Source organism: Cariama cristata, unplaced genomic scaffold, assembly GCF_000690535.1.
Source record: "Cariama cristata isolate BGI_N322 unplaced genomic scaffold, ASM69053v1 scaffold39050, whole genome shotgun sequence".
In the NCBI taxonomy this organism is placed as follows: Eukaryota; Metazoa; Chordata; class Aves; order Cariamiformes; family Cariamidae; genus Cariama; species Cariama cristata.
Window position 1 is genome coordinate 24,773 of NW_009595954.1, and position 14,412 is coordinate 39,184.

At 38.5% G+C, this 14,412-nt stretch overlaps 1 protein-coding gene across 2 annotated transcripts in view; it reads right to left on the reverse strand.

Moving 5' to 3' along the window:
• The window catches only part of BZW2 (basic leucine zipper and W2 domains 2), a 36,854-nt gene extending 22,943 nt beyond the window's left edge, over nt 1-13,911 (reverse strand). For both annotated transcript variants that reach the window (XM_009704068.1, XM_009704060.1), the window contains exons 1-4: nt 13,850-13,911; nt 7,980-8,156; nt 6,753-6,856; nt 3,336-3,401 (exon numbers count right to left, since the gene is read on the reverse strand). In XM_009704068.1, the coding sequence (XP_009702370.1) occupies nt 3,336-3,401; nt 6,753-6,856; nt 7,980-8,156; nt 13,850-13,907 (405 nt within the window). In that variant the 5' untranslated portion in view covers nt 13,908-13,911. The remainder of the gene's footprint in view (nt 1-3,335; nt 3,402-6,752; nt 6,857-7,979; nt 8,157-13,849) is intronic.
• Between the last annotated feature and the right edge of the window lie 501 nt (nt 13,912-14,412).

Sequence of the window (14,412 nt, forward strand, 5' to 3'; positions counted from 1 at the left end):
CGCAGTTCTGGCTCACAATTTTGTATTTCTATCATAGCTAAAAGAACTCCCACCTATTTAAGTGGGAGTTCAGAATGCCTGATAAGCACAAGACCAGACCTAATGTACTGTTCCATGCTATTTTTGTCTTTAAAGAAAAAGTCTTTTAGGCACAAATTCTTGGGCATAAAAATTTTGGGCATAAAAGATACACACAAGTAAAGACACACGCGCAACATTAAAAAGCATACAAGAAAACCAAGTGCTTCTGATCTCCTTCTGCGATCTGGAAACCTTAACAGTAAAAACTAAGGAACTTTATCCACACAGGGAGTGTGATGTCTTTTTACATTTTCATTATCTGAAGTGGTCTGTTGCTTTAGTGTCTGACAGTTTGTCACCTCTGTAGACAGCATTGAATTGTCAGCAATGGAGAAGGCAGTTAACATAACAAAAGATAACTGTTGACTGATTCTTGCCTTTCATTTAGTTGACTTAAAGCATCTCTATTTACTCCTTATTTGATCTCAGGATGTTCGTCTCCTCTTATTTTATAGGAAAACAGGAATACGAACAAACGACCTCAGAACATCTCCCAGTACTTCAGATGTCCTCATATGTCTCAGTAATACTTAGCACTGTTAAGACCAAAAATATACTTATCTGTACCTTATCCCAATTTTGATAATAAAAAACCCTATATAGAATGCTACTTACACATGCCATCACATTATATAGACAGCTAGTATTGCATTCTGTTCACTGACCTGAACAGAAATACATATATAAGAAAGATGAACACAAATTTGGAACTGAGAATTTTACTGAAATTATTGCAAAATGTTGTCACAGGTCTATGCCAGTACACTGGGTAGTGCTCATATGAACTTAAGCTGCTTACATAAAAAACCAGCAGGTGAGCAATGCACTTAAACATCCTTGTCTTTTGTTGAAATTGCTTGCACAAAATAACGGAGATGTAAAAACTTAGATGTATGGTTTGCTTATGTCACTAGAAGAAAGAATAACTGGCAATTGTGGGGAGAGAGAGTTAAGAAAGAATATTTGAAAGCTAGAAGCAGACAAAAAAGGGAAAGGTGCTGGGAAATAATAATGTCTTAACAACAAAATTATGAACTAGAAGAAAAAGCAAATACTTATACAAATACTGCCGCTTAAGACAATCTCTCTTGGAAGAGAAGTCCCACTGACACCATCTGCTTCTTTAGAGTGAAACTGTTAGTATTGCCTTGGTTTTTTTAACATGACTTTTTCTGTGAGAAGAGCTAATTTTCCCTGAAGTGCTCTACCTGCCTAATGAATCTGCCAAAAAACCACTTTCATTGCTGGAACAGTGACCCGTGAAACAACATCAAGGAGTTGCTCTCTTGCTTTTCTAACTACCAAACTAACTGCAGTAGTCTTCAAACTACTAAACCTTGCAGAAACACCTTCTAGAAATACTAATGTATCTGTCTTCTGACCTTCTATGAGCAGCTACTCTGATACAAGTTACTGCATGCAGGGATTAAAGCATTAAATAGTTAAAAACCCAGCAGCCTCATCAGTGAGAAGACAGTCACTTGGTGGGTTCACAGAAGTAGCGGGAGGGAGAAGGTAAGCAAAAGGCGTCTACAAATAGTCCTGAAGGGTTTTAAGGCAATGACAGTGCAGGTGCGATACACAGGCCCAAACACCTTCACAACTACCTTCCTAGTTTCTCATTCTCAGATAAACTGCATTAACGAAGGAAGAGAGCACATCTGGCACCCACACCAAAAGGCCAGGTCCCCAGGATTTGCACCAGCACTAAGGGTGGCGATGGAAGGGCAGATGGAAAAATTCCCCCTCAGCCTAGGATCACTATGCAAACCTGATCTCATGATTTGTCATACAAAATGTAATCTGACACTGAAAACTATACAAAAAGCATGTACATAAAATTGAGATTTGCAGTCTGCAAGGTAAACAAGCCCAATCTGACCCTGCGCTGCCATGGTTAGGATGCTTCCAATGGCTTTAAATGAGTAGCATGACTCCAGTCACACTGTACCTCAAATTATTGCTCTCTCTCAAGCTAGTGTATGGCTAAACTTCACATCAGAGACACTTGTTCCTCAGCTGAAGAGTTAAATTATTATATATTAACCATAGTCTCACCTTATCGCTAAGCGTGCAAAGTGAATTCTTAGAAACTTAGAGGATTCAAAACCAAGCAAGTTACAGAAGAGAGAGTAGGCGGCTTGAATTGACACGGCATTTGCTTACTATGCTGAACACTCTCTGAAACTTGAATGCTATGAGTCAGCGCTTCTTGTGTCAATGATTATAGTAATTAACAGCAAGAACATCAGATTTGTGTGGGGACAGAGGTAAATTTAGGTCTTTAGAATGATGTATTGAGCAATCAGCATCAGTTAATAGGCATGCTGGCCACAAGCACAAAAATAATTTCCTATATGAACAAAAAATGTACAAATCAGAGCCAAGTTTATTCAGCCACAAGAGGTGGTGGTAAGGCATCATGCTCCAGGCTTACCCTCACTTGACCCTTGCAGCAATCTTTCTAATGTTTAAATAATATGGAAACACACTTCGACTTTTAAACAAACATGGTATTTTAGTCACAGGACAGGGTTTGCCATTATCAGCATGCCTGTTAATTTACAGCACAGAATAGCGTTACTTATTCAGGCCATTAGAAAAAGATATTTAAATCTGTTACTAGGATCTCAAAATCAACAAAAGAAATCTGTATTTTGTTTTTCAAAAATTTCTACCCACATTTCTCCTGTCTCTTTAGAATTCAGTATCACAAAACAAAACAGTATCCACAAATATCCACTACAGTCTAACGGGCAAATCTTAAGTGCTCTGCCAGTGGTGATGACTTTCTCTTGCACGTATCTATGGCATCAAATACAAAAACTTGTGGTTAGGGTCCATTCCACAATGCAGGAGTAGATTAATACTCAGACATCAAGCACAGTAGATTTGCATTTATTCTATGGAAAAACCACAGAGGATTCTATTAGGAGGACAGTAACACCATCTCTCATTAAGAACTATACCCCAAAGCATATTGAAGTTCTGCACAAAAAAGGCTGGGATTAGAAGGTGAGTTTGGTCAAAGCAACGAAAGGAAGCATTAATTCAAAACTACCCTATATCAAGTGCTGCCAGCAGTAGTCCCACAGAGCTAAATTCACAGACTAAAGCTGCCACCTGTAGATTCCATCCTTTTTTCCAGTAGAGCTAAATAAAAATATATAACAGCATCACATTTGTACATATACAATTATATTAGACATAGGGTAAAAAAATATTAATACTCAAGAGACTGCTACCAACATTACCTTTTTGATTTCATCTTCAAATGCTTTCTCCAGATATTTGTATCTCCTGATAAGTTTATTGAAGACCTAAAGATAAACACAGATTAACTTTAAAAATTTAACAATTGCAGCCATCCTTCTTTACAAAAATGGCAAAGGGAAACAAGACTGCCACTACTGAATCCATAAAGAATATCTTTTGACTAATCCATGATAAGACAATTTTTTCTTTTTATTATCTCCACAGCAGGAAAGAAAAAGTAGGAAGCACTGCTGGCTTCTCACACTCTAATATTGCACTGCAGTTTTCCTTTAGACATTGTTTCCAGGAAATAAGCAGCCAGCAGAATGGTATTTCTGCAGTTATCTGTTATGCTATCTGTCTCTTGGCAGATCACAAAAGACTCTTCTCTATTAGTTTGTTCACAAACGGAAAAATACAAGTTTTGCAATTCTTGCTTCATAGAGCAATATTTGAATCATAGAATTTACTGCAGTTTGAGAGTTGTCTTTTTCGTATTTCTCAAAATTTTTTTCCTACTCTACTTTTCACCCTACCTGTAGATCAAAAGCAGAGGAAAGGAGGAGGAGAAGGAGGTCAACTCTGCACCCTTCCCCTGTTAATGCAGCTGTCTGGGGAAGTTGTCAGGTGTAAGTTGATGGAGTGAGGCAGTCAGGTAGCACTGCTGGGCATCTTCAGTAGATGCAGAATATTTGCCAAATCCACTAACATGAATGCTTACAACAAAACACACTACTGCCAGGGAAAGAATTGACAAAGCTTTTACAACAAGTATGTTCTTGGAAACACTTGTTCTCCGGTTTTCACCATTTGTTTCCCATCATGCGATCACAGATTATGAAAGTACCCAGCAGAGGTGCAGGGTGCATTCACATGGAAGAAGGGAGAGATAAGAAAATAAATAAACAAATCACTGCTCTCACTACTGTACAAAGGGCACAAAACATATGACTCACTGTCACAGGTAAAAAGGTTTATATGGTGAACAAATTACATTATTGCCAGGTTGGATGGTGGTGGGGGGAGAAATCAAGTTTAGAAAGTTTCAATTCACTTTTCAGAGAACGTAAAATACATCCAAACATCCTAAATGGTAGTACTTTGGCTCAGAACAAGTGAAAATCAAGTTGTGCCATGCTGAGAGACAGAGACACACAGAATTCTAATAAAATAAGTTGTAAAATTAGGTATAAGATAAAAACCCAAGCTAGCATCTTGTTCATATTTCCAAACAAAACTTCACATATTTTTATAAGTCCCTGTAAATGACAGAAGTACACTTCATAAGCAGATAATCTGCTAAAATATCAACACTAGCTTTAGTCCATTTTCTTGAAGACTTTTCACTCTTTGAATTGTTTCCATGACTAAAACCACAAAAACCAGCCAGACTACTGGTTCATGTGGGAGTCTGGGTAAGAAACTACCTAGAAGATAAGGAAGCTCTAAACTCTATTTTAACCTAAATCCAGTTTTTCGTAATACAGTAAGAGCTCTATTTCCCATTATGCATTAAAAAAAAACGGCAAGGTCTATAAAAGGATACATCTCTCCAGACATTAACTACAAAATTATTTTGGTGGCTTTTGGTTTGAAATGCAGAGAATACATTGAAAATTCCACTGCTTCAAATTCTGAAGTCTTCCTTTCCATTTTCCAACATGCAATCTTTTACTTTAAATTTCACCTTGGATGACTGGTACTGCCAATTTTTATTATCAAACCATTAAAATATTAAAATTCAATAAGACAGAATCAGTGTTTTTACCAGTAACAGAGATTTTCCTGAAGTAGAATACCCTGGTTTTAAGAGATGATAAAGCTGATACACAAGATACATTGACTTCCTTTCCAGAAATAAGTATATTTCACCTCTTCAGATTATCAAAGATATGTTTTTAAAAGAGCTTTCTGCTATTTAGCAAACACTTGTTACAGATGCAGATTCTGATCCTAGCATCCTTTAAACCAACTACACACCTTTTCAACAACTTACCACCCTCAACACCTTAGCAGGGACAGTGGCTTTTATGTTTTCACTTACTGTCTCTAGCATCCTAATAATAACTAGTTATTTAAAAAGATAAATATGTTGCTTAGTTAACAATAGATTTTTGACATATGGCAGCTTCAATGGTATTGCATTTCTATGCAATCCTCCTTGTATTCAGAATTGCATGGTGGCTTTGAACTCTCAGTAGAATTCTTACTGTATTTTATCATATAATTATTATCTTCCATTAAGGAGTTACGCAACGTTGGTTTCTCTTCAATAACATTTTAAGCTTCATTGTTTTTTTGTGTTAATTTCACATAGGCCTATTTGTGCAAGCCTTATTCCTGCACAAAGAAATTATATATCACATATGTAGGAGAAATGAAAGCTCTTGGAATATACACCAATTCCTAACTAGTTATACAACTAAAGGTTGGAGGCATGAGCTTTTTATTTTTTGTCATTCATATACTTCATAGAATCATGTAGGTTCAAAAAGACTTTTAAGATCATCAAGTCCAACCATAAACATAGCATGGCCAAGTCCACCAACTAAACCATGTCCCTAAGCACCACATCTACATGTCTTTTAAATACCTCCAGGGATGGTGACTCCACCACTTCCTTGGGGAGCCTGTTCCAATGCCTGACAACTCTTTCAGTGAAGAAATTTTTCCTAATATCCAGTCTAAACCTCCCCTGGCACAACTTGAGGCCATTTCCTCTCGTCCTATTGCTTGTTACTTGGGAGAAGAGACTAACCTCCACCTCACTACAACCTCCTTTCAGGTAGTTGTAGAGAGCAATAAGGTCTTCCCTCAGCCTCCTCTTCTCCAGACTAAACACCCCCAGCTCCCTCAGCTGCTCCCCATCAGACTTGTGCTCCAGGCCCTTCACCACTTTCCTTGCCTTCTCTGGACACGCTCCAGCACCTCAACGTCTTCCTTGTAGTGAGGGGCTCAAAACTGAACACAGTACTCGAGGTGCGGCCTCACCAGTGCCGAGTACAGGGAGACAATCACTTCTCTAGTCCTCTGGCCATGCTATTTCTGATAGAAGCTGTATTTCTGACACAATTCATGTGTTTCTGCAAATATGTTCATACAAATCTTTCAGGCTGCATACAGAAAAGGTCAAACAAAAATAATAAGGATGGTGCCTAAAAATATACTGAACCAAGAGCAGACTGAAATAAGTAAGACTGCTATCTGTAAAAGAAAGCATTGCCAGCTGTGATCAGATTATCTTAGACATCCTATTTCCTTACCTAAAATGTAGAGGTTAGGACAGATTACTGGTTATCTGAATTTTCAATTGCCCTGTAACTAGCCTATTGCAGCCTAGACAGTCTGCAGATGTTCCAGTGTAATCCTTTTTAATACATAAATGGAAAACAGTAATCAACCACATCTTTACTGACCTGAGCATAATTTCGGATGGCATCATGATCTTCATCTGCAAAAAATACACAGTGGTTGGTCATCTTGGTCTTGTCATTGTCATCTATGCGTGTGCCTCCAGGAGCTAAAAGAAAAAGAAAAAAAAAAATGCAAGAAACAATTTATAAGATTTAATACATTAAGGGTAAGAGCTAGCAGCAGAGAAGGGGAACAAAGAGAGACCAAGCTTTGTGAGGCTGTGGTGGCACCTGACAGAAGGGACAGCTGGCCAATATGCTACACTGTAGATCACACAGACCTCACAGGACTGAAAGATTCAGTTCACATTAAGGAATCTCAGCTGTATTTGAGAGCACTGAGTGTGATCAAATAAGTATGGGTGGAGCATAACCCATGCACATATTTTAACCACTACTTTAAACACCACAATAATGTAAATCCTTTCCAAAGAGAAAAGTATCAGCACTGTGTTACTAATCTGAGGACCTGAAACATCCTTCTAACCCCTGTAATGCTTACCAGGACCACGTAAACATTCAAAACACTGCTGCGCAAGTTTTCTCCTGGCTTATTTTGTTGAGAGCTTTTTCCCTACGTATTTCCACTGGCTTTTGTTTTCTGCATTACCTGGTCTTACAAAAATGCTTCTCCTTACATACCAAAGAGCAGGAAGCAGGAACCAAACCAACATGACCACTTAAGAAGAACCAACTTATTCAAAACACAGAGGAAGGTGAAAGGCATGTTTTTGCCCAAGCTGCCACCGATACCTGGGCAAAATATCCCATAAACATACACAAAGCACTCCTCATAAGCACTCCTCATTATCCTTCACCTCTCCTCTTAGCTAGCCTTTGTTGCAATGTCAACAAGGCAAGCTTTGCAACAGCTAATAACCTGGAGTGCTGTATTACACCTTTTTATGCTAATAAATTCCTCTGTTTCCCCTAGTTAGCATCTCTCTTTTTCTTTGCTGTTGCATTTATATATGCTGTTTCAGTTCTGACTGAAGGCTTCCCAGGTCAGTATCCATTTTTTGTGATATTTGCAGAATGCCTCACACAATCAAGTCTCTAGGTATTACTGCACTACAAACAATAAACAATGCTATGATACGAGACACAAGTAGTACCTAGATAAGTGAAATTGTAATACAGTTTATAATTTCCACTTCGAAAAGGAAGACAGCATCTTAAAAGGAGCAAGGCTGATTATCAAAATTCTGTATCAGGTACACTGAAGATTACCTAGCATGCTGCCAGCTACCAAAATATCAAAGAGTGTGTCGGCATAGCGGCGATAATCAAGCCGTGAGCCTGTTGCATCCAGAAACTTGGCTATAGCCTCCAGGTCACTCCCAGCTTCATTGAGGCCTTGGACAATCGTATCCCTGAAGACTGTGGGTTCAAATTTCTCCTTTTCATCTGGAACAGAGATAAAGGAGAAGGAAAAGGAGAGTTAGTTTTTAAACTTTCTGTTAAAACCCCGTATCAGCCAGCAATTGAAATGATCATAGCACCTAAACATATTCTTCCCATTCTGGTCAACACACCGAAAGTTTGTTTGTTTGCCTTTTATTGCCTTTGGAAATTTTGCAGTGTTTACCCTCGTTTCCCTCTCCTCAGCCCCCCAACACCAAAACACACACAAACATACAGGAACAAATAAATGAATGAAGAGGAGGAAAAGCAACTATGGAAATCGTTTTCAAATTTCATACTCTTGCTTCTCTTGTTGGAAGATATACACATTTGATAATATCATTGTACATTGCTAGATCTGATAGCAGAATAAAGGGAATGTCAGTTATGTGTACATAATCTCATTGTAGGAACACTCCATTTTTCATTTCTTGATATTTTTCTTTAAATAACTATGGTCACATATCTAAAACATTTTCAAAAACAAAAGTCGTCAGGAAGAGAAGAGATCAAGGTATTAATAAAAATAAGTTTTTGCATAAACATTCAGGACCAGGCAACACAGTGTAACCAAGAATTTATTTTTCATATTCACCGACGTAAGCAGCACTAGAGGCACAGAAATACAGCGCTCACATTGCATTTTCTACAGTTGTCCCTGGATGAACTCGATTAAGGTACAGTCTGACCCCCAGACAACATCCCTATGTCATGGCCATTAGCCACAACAGATATAACTGCAACCGCCAGATAAAGCTAGGTAGATTTACCCATCCCTCCTACTGCTTTTTCTTGCAGGCCGTTAACAGCTTACCACAGACACTTGAAGCTTCTTAACAAAAGAAGTCTTGGCTTTATATAAGTGCACATACGAAATGCTTGTTACCACCAAAATAACTCCGAACTTCAGAAACCTGGAGCTGTTCTGTGGCACTCAGAAAACAAAACTAGTTTGTTATCACCTGCTCACACAAATGTTGATACAAATTATAAAAAAACCTGCACATATTATATCCAGAGGATAAATCCAGAGACTTTCAGTTCTTAAGATGAATGAGGTAAAATCCCTGTCTAAACATGTGCTAATGCAGTCTGAAACATGCCAGCTGCAACTCTTGCAGACTTTTTGGGAGAAGAGGCTCTGGACTTCACACATCCCCTGGCTGCAGGTTTCCTTTCCCTGCAACTCATAGTGCAGCTTTTTATTCCAGTCAGTAACCAGAAGACCTTGGTTTCTGATAGCCTTTCTTCCCCCAATCTCTTTCCTCCTCCCACAGTAGTCTTATGGCAATTAAATAACTATTTTACACACAATGCCCACTTTTATTAGCTTTATTATTTCTAATATAGAAAAGTTTCTCTCTATTCTTGTTCCCCTGAATGTACCTGGGGTGCTCTCATTCAACCATCTTCAGTGCATCACTGGCACATTCTCCCCCTCTTCCAATGCATCCCCTTCCCCCATAACAATTATATCTGGAAGGCACAAGGCAGTCCCTTCCACTGAGTGTCCCGGGCCACTGGGAAGCTCAGAGGACTAGTCAGCCGGTCCTTCCAAGAAGGCTGGCAGCACACAGCCAACAGCAGCTCCAGGGCTGTCTGTCAAGTGCTCAGAAGCACTGGAGAAATGAAGCATCACCTTATTTTCCTGAAATCCCCTGCTATACCTAGCTTTTAGCAGCTTGTTGACTCTATTACCCCTCTCCACATGGCTTGCTGTCCCATCCCCCAAATCTCATCTTCTCAGACCAAAGCTTAGGATTACCCAACTCCATGGATACCCATACATATGCTCATGAAACCACCTGTTCCCAAACCCCAGCTTGTCCTGAAGCGATGCACTCAACCATAGTGCCAACCTAGCTTCTCCCCTACCACGCTCTCGTCATCCAATAAACTACTCAATACACCCCTTCTCTGGACTGCAAATGACTTCTTCCCAGGCTTTTACTTCACCCCAGACCCAGGAGATAATTCAGACTCTCAGCTGCCTTACCTTGACTTTCAGCTGTGATGAAGATCTAGAGTCTGCTGTTTGAGTAACCATCTCTCATATCTGCAGGGCATGCCCGTGGTGGACAAACCAGAGAGGGTTGAGTGGGGAAACTGAAGAACGTGCCTTTGCTCTGGGGAAACGCCTACAGAGAAGCATACTGCTGGAATCCTGTCTGAGCTATCAGATCAGTTACCAAACACTCAGCTGAAGCTCTCTTACAGCTTAAAGTACTAAACCAACCCAAAACAAGCAACAAACCAACCAACCGACAAACAAACAAGCCTTTTACTGAAGTAAGTGTAAGTACTTTAGTATGTGTACTTCAGGCAGTTTTATTTACGCACAAGAAATCCAGCTCCACCCATAAACAAGTATCTAATTATTCTCTTTCAGGTTACCAAATAAGTATGTATTATTTGCAGGGTAAAAAAAAAAAAATGCTTGATCGCTCATTAATCAGTAAGAAGACAGAGTTCTGTCTTAAGAGAGGAGTTAAAAAAATAATCCTATTTTACTTTTTCAAATGTATTTTGTCTAAAAATTTAAGATGTTCTTGTCTAAACTGAAAGGTGTTCTATGCTTGGTACCATGGGTACACAGTCCTCAGTAGAAACACAAACACCATGATTAATATTTCTCAGCTATTTTAAAGAGATTCTTCTGCTGCCCCAGAAGTCCTCCTCTCATCTGGAGTGCCCTACTATTTCCTTGTCTATCACAATATAAAAATTTAGACAGGAAGAGGAGGTGAATTCATTGCATGAAAAATTATTTATAATTTTATTGAAACATTTTCCTACCAAGCTAATATGCTTGGAGGAAGCTGGATGTATGTTGGGGAATATGCTGATGTAGTACAACAGGGTGAGTAAGAAGCCATCATCAAGAAGTGGTGACAGTATGTTGAGCTGTCAAATACACAATTAGTAAGTAAGCACAGTTTCAATTGTAGGCTAGCAGAGGCAGGTGTAGCTTGCAGATGTGATGCATACGATATCCAATGCAGCAGTGCTATACACAGCTTTTAATTTTCATCATGTTTCTAGATCATTATATCCTTTTTTGTGCTTCTAAGGAAATCACAAAGTACATTTATACCCTTCTCCTTAAGGATTCATCTTAACTCATTAACAGAAGGCCCACAACTGTATTTTTGTGGAAGAAAAATGAGATGCCCTGTTTGGCCCCTCTTCTTACTTCATGTTAATGTAAAGGTGTTAATACTGATTTTTTACTAGAGAATTTTCTTCCTGAAAGAAAAGAACATACATCATTTTGCTTAGCTTCTTTTTATGCTGCCATGTACCTTTTTGCACCAGTTTTTTAGCAGATATTAACTCTATGTTAGCCACACCATGGGAACAAACTTGGGTCTCAGGTATTGCCTGTCAGCTTACTTTAAACAACACACATTGTTTGCTCCTATGAATGCTTCAGGAAGCTTTTTGTCCTGTAGGTAGTTGTCAACTGTCTGGATACATAAATTTCCTTACTACCTACTGGCATTTTTGCTACTCCTATTTCTTCCTCTTCCCTTTCAGAAGACATAAAAACGTCACTTAGCATACATGCAGTCAATACAATCCACACCCCACATATCCGCACTATAAGCACAAATACTGGCCAGATGCCAACTATTGCTGACCCTCACCAAAAAAAGCAGTATTGAATAGGAAATGAGATTCTACTAAGAACTGACCAAACTATTTCTTTGCCCAGATTGCTAAAAGCTTGAGAAGGATGTATATCACAGTTCCTTATCTCAGAAAGTTCTTCCCTTTACAACATCGTTTTTCTTCCTTCAAATATTTTCAAAGTGATTTTAATGTCTGCCACTATATATGCTGGAGGCAAGGCTTATACCTTTTATTAGGTCAGCTAATAGACCTGGAAGGAGCAGGATTTACAAGCTCCTCCTTCACAGTCCTCTCTCAATAAGTCTTAGGACCCATTATGCCAAATACAGTGCAAAACATGTACTGAAAAGAAAATCTTTTTGAGAGAGAGAATATTTTCTAAGACAATTTTATCAAATAACACATGTACCATAACTGACTGACCTAGACTGAATAATACATTGGATCAATCCAGCAGTATGCATATCTAATTGCTTCTACTGGTTGATCTGACAGAGGTATTTCTTTAGGGATTGTTAGTTCCACTCCTCTAGCTACATCTACGCTGTTGCTAGTTAACATAGTGTACAGGTCCTACTGCATAACGTTCTGGACCATGCCGATAGAAAGTTAATCCCACTAATTACTGGAGCATCATGACATATAATTACAAACAATATAGGTTTCTTTTTTTAATTAGTTATACCTACAAATGTTGTATGTGCATCACAGAAAGCAGATTTTCCATTTAACAGACCGCACCAGTCAAATGAACCAAGGAAGTGATGTGCACAAGGGAGGAAAGATGAGAAAAAGCTGGCACTGCATTTAACACGACTGAGAACAAATCATTTTGCAGTTCTCATCCAAGCTTCGTGATCATCCTAGATCTTAAGACACTCACTCAGCTTTTCAGACTGGTGACAGAATTTGTAATTTTCTGAGAAAGGTTACAAACTCTTTTTATTTCTCTCATCCACACTGAGAAAATGCTCTTATTTACATTTTCTGTCACAAGACGTTAAAACCAGATGTTAGCTTTTGATCAGAAACAGGAAAGTGAAGACAGAAAAAGTCTGTTACGTGACAGACAGGAACTCCACCTGTGTGCGCTACAATAATCTGCTATTGCAACAGCAAAAAATCTAAGCCTTCTTTTCACAAATCAAACTTATTTTTTCCTGGAAAAAAAAATAATCATTTATTACATATATTTTTGCTCTCTGCCTCAAAGTGCTGGGCGTTCATCTCGGACATCTAAACCCCTGGCAAATGAACTCTAAGTATAATATGAGCAAGCATGTTAGGATGACACCTGTTGTACAGAATACCTGGATGATCAGTGCATTTAGCACCACTTAGCTTTCTTTAAAAATTGATGACATATTGTACATAAGGAAAGAGAGTGTTGGTCATGTTTACAGAAAATCAGTATCACGATGAGTAAAATGGGACTTAAACAATGGTAATTGTTTTAACAACAAAAAAATCACAGCAGAAATAAATATTTGTGAAAAAGGAGCTTTCAGAAGCTGTTGTTACAGAAAGCTAGGCCAATGAGATGATCCGACTGTCTCAGGAAGAAGGAAGGTGAGAGAATTCCTTTTTAGATGTGAAAGGTTCATTTATAGAGATGGCATTGATTTGAGTCAAAGAAATAAAAACAAAAATCAAAACCAAAAAAGCCAGACAATTTTCTTTACACTACCTTTAAATAAAAGCTCATAGTTTGCTTTCTTAGTAAAAAAGGACATTTTAAGAAATACACCTAACAAACAAACACCTAATAAATTTTCTTCCTCATATATAAATATACTATAAACTCAGTTAGAATCTAATTTGTTAACTGAGTCTTCTACAAGACTTAATAGCTAATAAATCCATAATTTACAGAAAGCCCTAAGATACATAGCAAAAATAATAATACTCATAGATCTTGGTTAAAAATAATATCCGCACTCTTAACATGGCTGAAGAGGAGAAAAACCTTAATCCTATTGAACTTCCAGTTATTCCACCTACCCTGTTTCTAGCCATTTTAGCAAAGAGGAAAATAAAGTAAAAAAAAATGTAACGTAACCTACCCCTCTTCCTAGTTTTGAACCGCTGGCCTGTTAGCACCGGCTTCTGATTCTTATTCATAAAATTTCTGGAAAAAAAAGAGAAAAATTTATTTTTACTATGGCATTTACAGACAACAGTTTAACCTAAAGGCAAAATAAATAGCATAGTAAAATCGCAACATGTGAAAGGGAAAGAAAGTTCTTAAAGAATAATTCACATTATCTTAAAGATGAAGAGCACTACGATCAAAAAATAACTTCAATGAGATGTGCTTCTCAAAATCTGGCTCTTAGCATCCCTATAGAAAACCCTGAAGGTTCAAACCTGAGCAGGAAGGTGACAGAGCCTCTGCCTTTACTGCCGGGCAAGGGTACAGCAGTGCTGCCCACGCGGTTGATGGGGATGCTCAGGGGCACAGACGTCACCAGGGTGCAGGAATGGGAACCACCCTGGTGGGGCTCAGCATGGCACAGGTCTCGCCCTCCGGCACATTCACCAGGCAGATGGACTCCCAGGGCTACACGCCATCCTGCTCAAGCCATGACTGTCGTCTAACCACAAAGTCAATATCTTAACCTTCAAA